This window comes from Passer domesticus, chromosome 1 (assembly GCF_036417665.1).
Source record: "Passer domesticus isolate bPasDom1 chromosome 1, bPasDom1.hap1, whole genome shotgun sequence".
In the NCBI taxonomy this organism is placed as follows: Eukaryota; Metazoa; Chordata; class Aves; order Passeriformes; family Passeridae; genus Passer; species Passer domesticus.
In genome coordinates, this window is record NC_087474.1 from 104,032,642 (window position 1) to 104,046,027 (window position 13,386).

Consider the following 13,386-nt stretch of genomic DNA (forward strand, 5'->3'; position numbering starts at 1 on the left):
AGCTCATCCCCGCACCGCGCCCGGCCGCGGAGCCGCGGGCACACAGCCACCGCTGCCGCCCGACCGGGCTGCATTTCATTTTTGATTGACTTACAGCCTCCTTCCCAACACGCCCTCCCCTCCTCTCCCTGCCCCGGCTGCGCTTCCAGACGCACTTTTCTTGTTGCAAACGGCGTGAGCATCAGGTGCGGGCAAGGAGGAGCGGCGCCGACCCCGCCTCCGAGATGCTGCTGCGGCTCGGGGAGCGCGGGGCAGGGGCTGCGGGTATCCCGGGTCCCCTGGCTCTGCCCCATCCCCGCGGGGGTCGGAGGCTTTCCCGCGCCGGCTGTTCCCCAGCCTGGCGAAGGAACCGGGGAATCCCATGCTGCTCCCCTGCACTTCTGTGACACAAATCTTCCCTTCTCCTCGTCCCTCCCCGCAGCCCCAGCCGTGCGCTTCGCTCCCTGCCCCTTCTTGCCGCCCTCCCCTCGCCCGGGGCGGGAGAGCCGAGGCCGCGGCGCTGCGGGAGTCAGGGGTGCCGGTGCCGTGGCTCTGCAGGGCCGGCTCCCGAGGCCAAGAGGGGACACAGCCCTTTCTGTTCATCCCTTCCTCCTCCCCTCTTGTTTTCCATTGAGACCATTTCACCACTCTTATTATTAATATGTTTTTTCGACTATATTCTGCCCCCGTCCCTCCCGCCCTGGCCACTAGCCCTCCGCAATCTCGTCAAAGGGATGGGTGTTTGGGATGGGTTGTAGCTGGGGAGGAAGATAAGTCCTAGACGCGGGGGGAGGGCGGGAGAGAAGGGGAGAGATTTTGCAGTCGTCTCTGGGCTGATTGGAAGAGGTAATCATTGTATCTGCGGCCGGAGGATTAGCAGATAAACTTTTATTGCTCCCTTTTGTGCGTGTGTGTGCGTGTCTTTGTGCGTGCGTGGGTGTGGGTGTGTAGAGGAAGAAGTCTCTCAAAGGGGAAAATCTTTTCAATTTCGCTTTGGCAGGTGCAGGTCAAGGAGGAACTCATGAGCATTTTGTTTGATCCATCAGCTGATTAGGAGAGGGGAAGCTATCCCTCTTGTCTTACCCTTCCTTTCCCAGTTTTGAAATCATTCCTTCCCCACCACTGCCGCCCTCCTGTCCTTCCCCTCCTCTTTCCCTTCCCCTTCCCCTCCACTGAATGAATGGAAGAGTCTCCACGGTTCTCTTCTGCTTCTCGCCCTGGACTGGAGAAGTGAGGGGGCATCGGTCTATCCTCGTCCATCTCTTTCTCGCTCCATCCATTCTCAAGGGGATTTCAGACCGTGCAATGTGTTTTCAGCCTCTTGCCGCTGCTACCACTTGATACTGTGTTATGCGCAGGGAGAGGGTTTTGCAAAAATGGATTTATTCGATTTTAAAGGATGTCTTCTCTAATAAGGTTCTCATTGCACACAAATATGACTAAATCCCCTATTTGGTAAATCTTTCTCTACCCCACCCCTCCTCTTTGGGTTCCCTCCCGCCCGCCCCCACCCCTTCAGAGGAGCAAGCACAGGGAGCTGATGACGGACCCATTAATCCCTTCTTCAATGCATCAAAAGAAGCCGAAGGGCTGGAAGTCGCTGGGCTCGGAGTCCTGCAGGAAATGCTTCGATCTGCTTTTGGTTCTGTATGAAACTGGTGACTAGGGGCTCGGCTCGCTCCGCCGCCGCCGCCCGCCGGCACCTGGATGCGCGGGCCGCCGCCGCCGCCGCCGCCTTGCCCGCCGCCGCCGCGATGCACCGCTCCTGGCGGTGCTGGTGATCGCTCGGGTGTGATGGGATTGAGCCGGCGGTGATCATTTGAAGGCGGTGAGGGAGAGCGAGGGAGAGGAAAGGCTGCTCGGCTCTGCTGTGTGTGTGTGGGCTTCAGGCTTTTTTTTTCCTTTTTTTTTTTTTTTTTTTTTTTCTTCTTCTTCTTTTCCTACTTCCATCCTCTCCCCGCCACTGGAAGTCCTCCCGTATCTAAATGGAATTAGTGGAGACCGAAGCCCCTTGTGTAAGGAACAGACATGACCCATGGGCGCAGCTTCTTTCACAGTGAGTATCAATCTCCCCCTTGCCACCCCCGACCGAGCTCCGCCGCCGCGCACGGGCTCCTGCCCTGCGCTGCCTCCACTCCTGGCGCAACGGGACGCCCAGGCTTCCCGGGCGAGGGGGCGAACTCCCCCCAGGCACACACCGCATCCTCTCCCCCACCACGCTGCGGTGCTCCGGAGGGCAGCCGGTGTCTGCCAGCGCCGTGGGGCGGGCGACGGGGCACGCTCCCGGGGGCTGGAGGCTTCCACCTGGGCGCGACGCTTCTGCCGGCTTTTGCCGCGCCGGGAGAGAGCGGAGCGAGCTGCCCGCGGCGCCGTGGGGCCCCGGCCGGGGCTCGAAGCGGCCGCCAAGGGTGAGGGGGCGCGGGGCAGCGCCGGGAGCCGCGGCGGGGGCGGGGGCGGCCACACCGGGCACGGATCCCGGAGAGCTGCGGGGCGGGGGCGGCGCTTTCGGCTGAAATCCACCAGGATTAGCGAGGAGGCACCGAAATATATCACCTACTCTTCCAAGACCTTAGGGGCCTCGAGGTGCGAGGTGGGACTCCCTCTCCCGCCTCTGTTTTGCGGAGGGTCCGCTGGTCTGAAGGGGCTCGACTGGCCCCAGTTCCTCCCAGCACTTCTCTGCGCGCCCACACCTGTACAATAGCGCTATGAGCAGGTATTGCTTGTCCAACAACTCTTCGCCAGGCTAAGCCACGTCTGTGCCAAATCACAGCCTCCTAAAAGCCTGGCCAAAAGATAAATCACTTAATGTACAGCTTGTAATGAAAAAAAATGCACAGATCCAAAAAAGATGGAAAGATGCGTAATCAGAGTGGCACTAGAAAGCACGATTATAATTACACCCGTGATTAGGAGGGAAAGAGGGAGGAAGAAGACAGTGAGAATGCAACAAGAAATTTTGTGGAAACTTCTTTAAAATAATTCCCAAACCGAGATAATGACAATATTGTTGCTATGCTGCCAACACTTCCCAAGTGACAGTTTTCAATGAGTGAAGATTCCGTGGTTGATCTCTTTGGGGTCTTGCTTTTTTCCCCCCCCGTCTCTGAAAAGCACTGTTATTTTTCTGTGGCTTGAGAAAGAAAAAGGCGTGAGAAATTCAAACCTGAAATATGGTATCATGGGTGCATTTGTGTAGAGGGATCATAGAATAAAATGATCTGCCTTGTCTACTTGAATAATATGTATTTGTGTTGGCTTTTCCCAAGAAGACCACAATTTTAATTACTTTCTGGCAACTTGCATATTTTGGTGCTGCTGTTAATAACACTAAAACAAGAAAATTTTTCTTTTTTCTTTTTTCTTTTTTTCTTTTTTCTTTTTTCTTTTTTCTTTCTTTTTTCTTTTTTCTTTTTTCTTTTTTCTTTTTTCTTTTTTCTTTTTTCTTTTTTCTTTTTTCTTTTTTTAACATGAGAGAAGTGTTTCACTTTATCTATCCAAATGTTAAATATTATACCTCTAGAATAAAACCAAAACCCCCAAACACTTAGCTTCTAAGTCTCTGCTTGTCTATTAGACTTTATTATCAAGATTATTTTGACTGCTTATTAGCAGCAAATGCTAATATAATGACATTTAAGTAAAGTTCTCTGCTTTAGGAAAACAGCTCTATGGTTTGGAAACCTCTTTTCTAGAAGTTACAGCTGGAACTGAAAAGACCTGTGGGGCTTTTGTCATCTTAGTAATAATATATCTGTGACTTGGACCAACTCTCTTTACTTCTCTGAACTTCACTTTTGTCTGTATAGAAAATGAGGGGAAACCTAATAGATAAAGGTGCTTGAAATAAACGTGTAAGGATCAGATATGCATTGTTATGAATTGCCTAAAGGAAACACTTCTCATGTGGATTTTGTTTGGTTATCACGCATCCTATTCTAGCTTCCACAAATTTATGGGAAGAAGGAACACTCACAGCTGATTTCATATTTGAACACCAATCCACTTTACACTATTGAGAAACTAGGTGTAGGCTGGTAAAGATTGCAAGCATAGATGCATTATGATCACTGCATGAAACACAGCTCAAGTAAATGAGCAACTCAGTAAAGGGATGACTGCTGCTTTGCCTTTGGATTTTGACAGAGTTGGCAGGCAGAGTCCCAGCTAGCATGTATTCCCAGAATTCATCCCTGAGGAGAGCAAGGGCATGAATGGCTAGGTAGCATTCAGATCCAAGCAGAAAGTGTAGTGTTCTCACTGAATGCCCATGACATGCAAGAGATTTAACTATCAGTGCTGCCAACATCTGTCCTTAGCGGCTGTGAGCCTGACCAAGAAATAGAGAGTTTGCTGCCAAGCCTTCATTTTCCCAGAATTTCAATCTTACCCTGCTTAATAGAGCAGCCATCATCCATGCTTCAAACCCTCTGTCACATGGGAAAGGTCAAAGACAAAGAAATAAGGATCTCAATGCCATCAGAATACTGGAAATATGGAGAATGGCTTCCTTTGGAGTGAAAATTACACATAAATTGTGATGAAAAAGGTGAAAATGTTGAAAGCACCATCTTGGAAAGGATCATAATTACTAGCCCATGGTGGCTTTTAGTGTCTCTTAGGGAAAATAAGAAGAAAGTATGCCATTCAATTACTTTTATTAATTGATGGGTTCCTCGTCATAGTCATCAACAAAATGGTAGCTGACTGATCCAAAATGTTCCGAATAAGCACACAACTTAATTTCCACCTTAAGGTCAGTGTAGCCTGGACACTGTGTTTGGGCCTAATGCCAAACTAGCTGGGGTAAAGCCCTAAGCACTCCAAGAAATGATGGATCTGTTCTCTTTTGCACTTGCTATTCCACTTTCTCTGATAGCCAAAGAAGTTATGAATGATGACAGGAAAATCACTGTGTGATTTCTTCATCAGGTAGCTAGCTAGTCACTTTCATCTTCCAAATTAGTCTCATTATGACTCTACTAAGGGTTTGCCTCATAGCCTTTTCTAGTCAAACTGTTGTATCTGGAAATTCCCAGAAACCCAGTCATTATCTCCAGGTCAAAGTCCATTTCAGAAAAGGGTTGCATTTGTTTCTAAGAGGCACAGTTGTCCTATCATGGTTGGAGACAGCAGATACCTGTTTATAAAGTGGGCTGCAGGTTCACTGCAGCAAAAAAGCAACAAGCAACACCCTCTCAACAAGTCAAACTAGATTAATGAGATTGTTAAACACACACAAAAAAATTACTTCACTAGAGATTTGCAAATGCTTTGATGGATGTGAAGAACCCAACCTCTCACTTCTTTCCTACTCCCAGTACTCATTTTCAAATTTTATTATGCCAGAGTGAGAGACATTAGTACACACAGTGGCATTGAAATTTAGTCTCCCTCTGTTAAAAGCAGCCACTTTTCTACTACTGACATGAATTATTATTATATAAATAGGTATTGGTAAAAACGTTTTTCCCTAATATTAAAGAAAAAACAAAAAAAATGGATGGAAACACCAGTGCCTGTGGATTTTGTTTTAAACCCAAAAGATTTCCTCTTTATTTGCATACATTTGCAAAGAGAAGTACTTACAAGAAAAGGTCATGAAGAAACTTGGTTATACAATATGTGCAATTAAAAGATGCAAGTAAAAATGAAACTTTTTCTTTACAGCAATGCTATTTCATTTGTATTCTTGTAAGATGAGTGCAAGTAATTTGATTGCAGAAACTATCACTCTGTGATACTTAATGCATATTTCTCTTTCAGTTGTAGCAAGTCTAATCATCCTACATTTGTCTGGGGCAACCAAAAAAGGAACAGGTATGTAAATGTCAAACATTTTTTTCAGAAAATTTAGTAAAGACCAAAATATGGATTTGAGGTTTTAGTTTAGTTTTTGAAATTTTTAGTAGCTCATTTACTTCCAGTGTCTGCCCTTTGTCCATTTGTTTGGAGTATTCACATGCCTCTATACACACAAAAAATCCAGGGGTGCTCATCAGGCTCAGCCTGACTTTAACTAAAGACTATAAAACACTCCTACTTTCAAACTGGGAAGTCCAGTTTGGGCACTCAGCCACCTACACTTAAAACCTTTTTTCTTGTTGAAGTATGATTAAAAAAGTGAAATTTGGTATCATGGGTGCATTTGTGCAGGGGGAGTAGAGAAAGAGATTCTTGAAAGCCCTGGATGCTCAGTGTGAGGAGAGCCTGTCAGGGGATGCTGCTAAGCACGGTGTGTGTCTGAACCTGTGTCTGAATGCACAGTCCCTGCAGGCTGGAATTTATGGCAGGAAATTGGGCTCCGTGTCATACTCTGCCTGGATATGCACCAGGGTGAAAAAGAAATGCTTGCAGAGTATAAGTCTGATCTCAGATGGTTAATATCATCCTTGGAAAGTGCTTGTTTCCATCCGTTGATCCTAAGAGGGAGCCTCAAACACCTTTACTCTGTGCACAGGGGGCTTAAGTAATATGGGACAGCTCTTTGGTTATGAAATACCTCATTCAGAGCAACACCAGTCTAGAACCTATTATCCTTCCTTTTAATAGCAGCCTAGATATATTTCCTTCTGAAGAATCCATCTCATTTTAGCCTACTTGTCAAAGCAAGATGCTTAGGAAGGGATCCCTGATCTTCAGCTTCAGCTGGCCCAAACCTTTGACTCCAGTCTCTCTGCCAGAGAGCAGAAAGAAATGCAAGAGATTCAGGGCTGGGAAGAAAGCAGACAAGAAGGTCTGACTCTGCTCTCTGAGGATTCACTTAGGAGAAGACAAGTTCTGGGCTGTGATTCCTGGCCTCAGAGCTATTTATTAATTTTACAGCAAACAGATAAAAATAATCTATGAACCAGATTCCAGGATTTCCCCTGTCTACCTCTGTCCAGTGAATATAGACTAAATATGCTGCAGATTTAAAACAACATATATATATGATCATAATTCTCTGGGTTATTTCCTTGATTTTGTGACTGATATATTCCTGTATTATGGCATGAAGCTTGCTGATAAAGCACATGCTTGTGCTTTTTGAGATGTATGAGTGGGAAATTCATGCCTTCCAATTCTCAAGCACGTGCTTTCTTTAGAAGGTTATTATTTTAAAAGCAATGCAAATTCATTTTCCCCTAGACATTCAAACCTCTCCTTTGCTTTGAAAAACATATTTTGAGTAAGAATTATATGTTTGTACCCCTAAAAAACAGTCTTATTTTCCCCTAGATCAATTATCATACTCAGTCTCCACAGATAAAAGTTTGAGGCCACTGACAGAAAAGGGGCTGTTGTATTTATCTTGTGAGAGAGTTTTAAGTGTCACATGGACATAATAATTTTTGGGCTAATTATATCATGCTTAATGTTGTTATTTCACAGAAAAGCAAACTGTTTCCGAAGGACAGAGACCAGTGCAGTGTGGAACTTGGACAAAATATGCAGAAGGAGGAATCTTCACTTCTCCAAATTACCCCAACAAATATCCTCCGGACAGAGAGTGTGTCTACATTATAGAAGGTGACCAAAAGAAGAATCTTTATATTTTGCCATCAGCTGTATTAAAAATAATAGGTTTTATTACATGTGAAAAGTAGGTAAAGTCATGGAAACAAATATTTTCAAGACAAAAGATTTAGAGAACCTCTTGATTTCTGTTTTGATATAACTCGTTAAGGTGGTAAGTATGTAAGACTTAGTAATAAATAGTACTTCAGGAATTTATTTCAGGATATTTAGAAAATTAATAGAACCTAAAATGCAATGTGACAAAATAAAGGATATTTAAAAATGAGTAGTAAAAATGAACATGAGAAACAAAAATGGTTTTGACTTTCATGCAGACATTTTAAACTTACTGTAGCTGAACCAGGGATGACAAGCTTAGTACAGTAAAAGAAAATATCTATGTAGTGAGTGTTAAAATTGTTTTCCATCCAGTTCATAAGAAATTACAATGAAATAAACCCAACCTACAAAATTAAACTAGAGGAGAATACGCATTGGCACAAAGCATCTCTAAAACTTAGTTTTTAAAGAGTATACAGTTGCAGGCATGGAAGTGATGTAAGAAAGACTAAAGGTGTATTACAAACAAACTATGTGGTTTCTTTTCATTAGTCTTAGTACACTGGATGTTGGAAAGATTGCTGTGATAATGAATCTGTGGAAAGTAATAGAGGTTAGATCCTCTCAGAGCTCAGAAAAGATGAATCAGAAACTGTAGAGTAAATCCCTGGAATCAAAAAACTTCTTTTATGAGTTGTGAATACGTGTAGAATAAAACAGTGATGGTCTTCTATCCATGTTTCATTTAGAGAATTATTAATTAATTATTGAGTGAGAAACTACAGAAATCATTATTTTAAAAAAGATGCAGGTAGCATCAAGGTATATTTCCAAAGATATATAGCTGATTTAAATTGAATGAACTGTTCTGGACCCACACACACTCTGTACTTTTAGAAAGTCAAGAGTCACAGCAAAATGACTGAATTTCAGTTTGGTGCTAGATAACTTGACAGAAGTAAGTCAGAAGAGGTGATTATAAGTAACGTAGCCAAACAAACTCTTAAAACAAAATTTAAGCTAGTCTGTACATGTCTGAAATTTAAACAGACACATGGTAAATATTTAAATTCCAGCACAGTTTAGTAATTGGTTTAAAATAATGTTTTTTGAAGCAGATAAATGTATAAGTTCAAAATATACAACGTAGTATAATTTTTTTCCAGTTACACTCATGTTGCTCAATCCGGGTCTTTTACTATATATTGATCAAATTATCTAACACTCCTGTGAGACTGGGAAGAAGCAAGCCTGTTTTATCTTCAAAGATCTGAAACACAGGATGTTTTGTCATTAAAGTGAAATGGTGTAGAAAATAACCTACCATTTCTATAAAATTTAGTCCCACATCTCAGGTCATGAGATATTCTTTCTCACAGTAAGAAGGTGCTTGAAAGTCCAATATAGTAAAGACCTTTATCTTTATTGTAGCAATTAAGTACTTAAAAAATATAATATGCTGAAAGATTGCAAAATACACTGTTGAAATAATGTGATCTAAAATATCTAAAAATGGAAATGCCAAATAACAATTTGAAAAGGAGACATTTATTCAACCAACTTCCATGACGAAGATGAAATTCCACATTGACAAGTTTAGAGCAATGTATAAGGAAAAGAGTAAACTCAAGAGACATCTTGTTATAATTTATTGGAAAATTCAATCTTGTAAAATTCAGTTGATCACAATTTTTTTATGGCATGGGTATTTTCTTCTTCCCACCCAGCCTAATCAACAGTTTGGATTCCAGCTGGTTATTTTAAAACCTACAATGAACCATAGACATTGCACAACATTTTCAGGTCTGATGTCCCCGTGTCTATTTCTGTCTTCTAAAAAAATCAGAAATAGTAATTTCTGTCTGGAAAATGTCACAAAAATAAGCAGAGATATAGGAAGATATCTGAGCAATAAGATTTTAAAATGTGTCAGATTTCCAAAAAAGGCAAAAGAACTACTGAAGGTCAACAAAACCTTTTTTGTAATTAGAATAATTTGTTTATCCATATTTATTCTTTTTGCAACATATAAAATGACAGAAAATTATAAAGAAGTCTAGTAAGTATCAGCTTTTCCCTACATCTTTTATATTCTGTGAAACTCATTGTCATAAGGCACTGCTATTAAAAGATTTAAAAAAAAACACTGATAGCAATGCCTTTGAAATCAGATAACAACCTATAGAAATCATGGGTAATCCTGAATAATGGAGGAAATAAATATTTTAGAGTAAGACAGAAACATCTCTTTATGCATTTTATTTCTATAATTAGTATTGAAATTTCAATATGCTTGAACAGCTTCTGAATCTTGTTGAATGCCAAGCACCAAACTAGAGGGACTCTTGATGTGGTCTAGAATATCATCTGCCCATCACTATCTCCCTGTTAAGATTCTCAGGGAGTTCAGCCTACCAGGACTGTATATAACATACTGAAAGCTGTATGATGTGGGTATAAATGCATATATGAATCACCAGGTTCTTTCCTGGCTGCTTGCATTCATTCCTTCATGTATTTGCTGTCAAACATAGTCTTAGGGCAAATTCAAACACAATTCCTAGTGACTTTAAGTGGTCGTTACCGAGGACTGCAGCTTGTAGTGTGCTGTAACTGAAAGAAAAGGAGATTCCTGACTGCAAAGGCTTCTATCCCAGCAGTCAAAGACATAAGCAAATGAAACAGTTGGAAGTTTCTTAGATTATTCTGTTTTCTTTCTCTCTCTCTCTCTCTTTTTTTTTTTTTTTTTTTTTTTTTTTTTTTTTTTTTGTTTAAATTCTGATTTTGTAGTAACAAAAATGAACTCTTTAGACAACTAGGAATTTTAAAGTTCTGGTTGAATGCCTTTCTAAAAGAAATCCTTTAAGTCATCTGGAAATCATGGCCTCTGTACAAAAATTGTTATGCTACAGAGAAGTGTCACAAATGAGGCTTGGAGGAGTGGGATACAACTCCCCAAGGAGTTTCTGATGAATCCCATCTGCTTTTCAAAATGCAATGAGAATTTTTTCTTTTTGTTTGGTTTTTTCTTTTTTTTTTTTTCCTTTCAATCTTAGTTGGCATATAGAAAACATAGAAAATGAGCTGAGAAAAATTGGCCAAATTTCACCCTTTTTCTGCATATTCATGATTCTAACCTGACAAAATTCACAGCTGCCCAGAACAATCACAGCAGTGACAGCAATAGCCTTTGCCAGACTGAAGAACATTTGGCACGTGTGCTATAAAAGGAAATTTGCGCAGGAGATTTTGTAGGAGCAAAGACTTTTATTTGTATTAAAATATTTGGGGAGTGGGATAGTCATGCCATACACACTATAACTTGAGAATCAGTTTAACAATCATATAAGTGAAAAACCTGTAAAATTGTAACCACTCTTCTGCTTTTAACAATTAAGTGCTTATTTATAAATGCAGGTATGTACCAGAATTGCTTTATGGAGATATAAAATATATCTTCCACTTTACAAGTTTGTAAACATACAAAGTTATCAATCTTGAAAATCTCATGTTCTCACAAAAGACCATTAAACTCTTTCATGATATTTCACAAGTGTTAGACCATTAAACTCTTTCATGATATTTCACAAGTGTTAGAAAATTGTCATGTTATCACCAAATGAACAACTTCTGCTCAAAGTCCTTTTGTATTCCACAGTGATTTTTGTGTTGAAAAAAATTTCACCAAAACAATGAAAAAACCCTGTTTTCAAATGAAGATGAATGTGGTTTCCTTATCAATAACAGCAGGATAGCCAGAAAGAATGAGGATTATTGAAACTATTAGTAGGGCAGCAGTTCATAGAGATGGCAGTAGGTGTTGAGTTGTTTCTAATTTCCATGCAGTGTGGCAAATTGAAACAGATTTTTTCACTTAACTTCAGCTGTCACTACACAGACTTAGAGGCTGATCAGTATTAAAACCTTAATTGTGTAGTTTTTTGCAACTGTTCTACTGCAAGATGGAGCCCAATTACTTTTTTTTCTCATTGGATGTAAAATCTTGAGACAGCTCTTGTGTAAGATAGTTAGATGAAAAAGATGACAAGACATGCAAGCATTAAATAGGCCTTTCCATGGTTCTAAACATTTTTTGAAGAAAGATAATTGGAAGTTAAATATGGAAGTTGTGGCATTTGAAATCAAGTTATTTTGTGAGACATTATTCAATATATTTCATTTGGAGTGGACAACAACTTTTCCTGACATCACAGCCACAGAAGAAGTTCTGAAGATGTGAATGGGCTCTACCTGTTAATTAGGATACCAGAAATAACCACTCCATCCTTCCTTTTCTGATCAGATGGCCAGATACCAATGTGATCTGGAAGATTTGCATATTCTGGATGTTTTTTGATTTATTTTTCTGTAGGTACACACACACTAGTATTAGTGACTGTTCTGGACTTGTTCCCAGTTTATTTCTGTAAATTTTACAGGAACCTCATTCACACATCCTTTGTTGCAAAAACTGTGGCACAAGATGTGTACTTAAACAATAGCTGCTTGTTCTACCTTGTGTTTGGAAAAGAAACCCCTTATCAAAGCCACAGCATAAGTGTGAAATGATACAATTTTTGCTAAACAGAACTTAAAATTGAGAATTTGAATTATGTGTTTTCATCCTTTATGGTCATATCTAGGAAGTTTTGACTAATTTTGTGTCTTATGTAGATTATTACAAACAAAGCATTTAACCATTAACTAAATATGAAACACAAGAAGAAAAACAGAAATGCATTTAAAAACACCTGATGAAAAGGTCATGGATGTGTGTGTTACACTCTGGAGTTACACACAGTTACAGAAATATGAACTGTTTCTAGTGGCATGGCCAAAATGGTGCCAGAACATGACTTCACATTTATAAGGGATATGAACGGGCAGTGGTCTAGCCTTCAAACTCAATCCCCAGCCTTGTTTTATCCCCAGTGGAGAAGTGCTGCTAATGAATATTCCATGCTCCATTCCTAAAGTGAAGTGGCCTCTACTCACAGGACCTTCAGGGCAAAGTGGAAACTCGAGCCCTTCTTGAGCTGATTCTCTCTGATCCTCTAGCAAGATCTGAGCTTCACTAGGAAAAGCCTCATGTTTAGTTTGCTGAAAATTAAATAAAGGCAGAATAGTGTAAACTATACCAATACTATGGTCATAAAACTGGTTGGCAGATTCAGAAAGTGACATGTAGATTAGGGTTGTGGAAATTTTGTTTTTTCTCAGGTTATTCATTCACCCAGCCAATAGCTCTTATGTGTAACTCTGTAGGCCTGATTTTTATTTATCCACAATCTTTCCTTTGACTTCAGAGCCTCCTACACTAAGGCTATAGTTTTACATCAAAACTATAGTTTTGTATAGTTTTCTACATCAAAAATCATGTCAAATAACTGAACTCTGAGGGGGACTTGTGGCCATTTTTAAAGTTACATGAGTCTTGGATACAGAGAAGACCTGTGAAGAATTTAACTATGGGCCAGCACTTGTAACCCTATTCTTGGTATGAATTAAGGCAGCAGAAATAAAGTTTTTAACTCTATTCTTTGTATGAAATAAAGCAGCAGAAAGAAAGTTTTTAAAGGATAAATATGTTATGATAATGGCACAAGACATTTTTGAAGCAATCACTTTGTGGCTGCAGGAAGGACAGCTGTATGTTGCTGTATGTCAGCATAGCTGACAGCCAGTAGTAGGAGAATTGATCTTCATATCTATTTTGTGAGATTAAAACATAATAATAAAGCTCTAAACAGGTTAATAGCATAACATTGGAGTCGTGAATGTGTAAGATTTTCAAGCCATGATGAGCATTCTTAAGATTACCTAAAGTGTTGTCAGAACAGAGTTTCTGAT

At 40.6% G+C, this 13,386-nt stretch overlaps 1 protein-coding gene across 3 annotated transcripts in view; it reads left to right on the forward strand.

The window, feature by feature from the left end:
- Window positions 1-955: 955 nt before the first annotated feature.
- The window catches only part of NETO1 (neuropilin and tolloid like 1), a 62,902-nt gene continuing 50,471 nt past the window's right edge, over window positions 956-13,386 (forward strand). The window contains exons 1-3 of one of the 3 annotated variants that reach the window (XR_010368448.1): window positions 956-2,035; window positions 5,743-5,796; window positions 7,351-7,488. Coding sequence is in view for 2 of the 3 variants with exons in the window: in XM_064432254.1 (XP_064288324.1) it covers window positions 2,008-2,035; window positions 5,743-5,796; window positions 7,351-7,488 (220 nt within the window). In the remaining variant the exon portion in view is untranslated. The remainder of the gene's footprint in view (window positions 2,036-5,742; window positions 5,797-7,350; window positions 7,489-13,386) is intronic. The other 2 variants (XM_064432254.1, XM_064432252.1) reach the window with 2 other exon arrangements.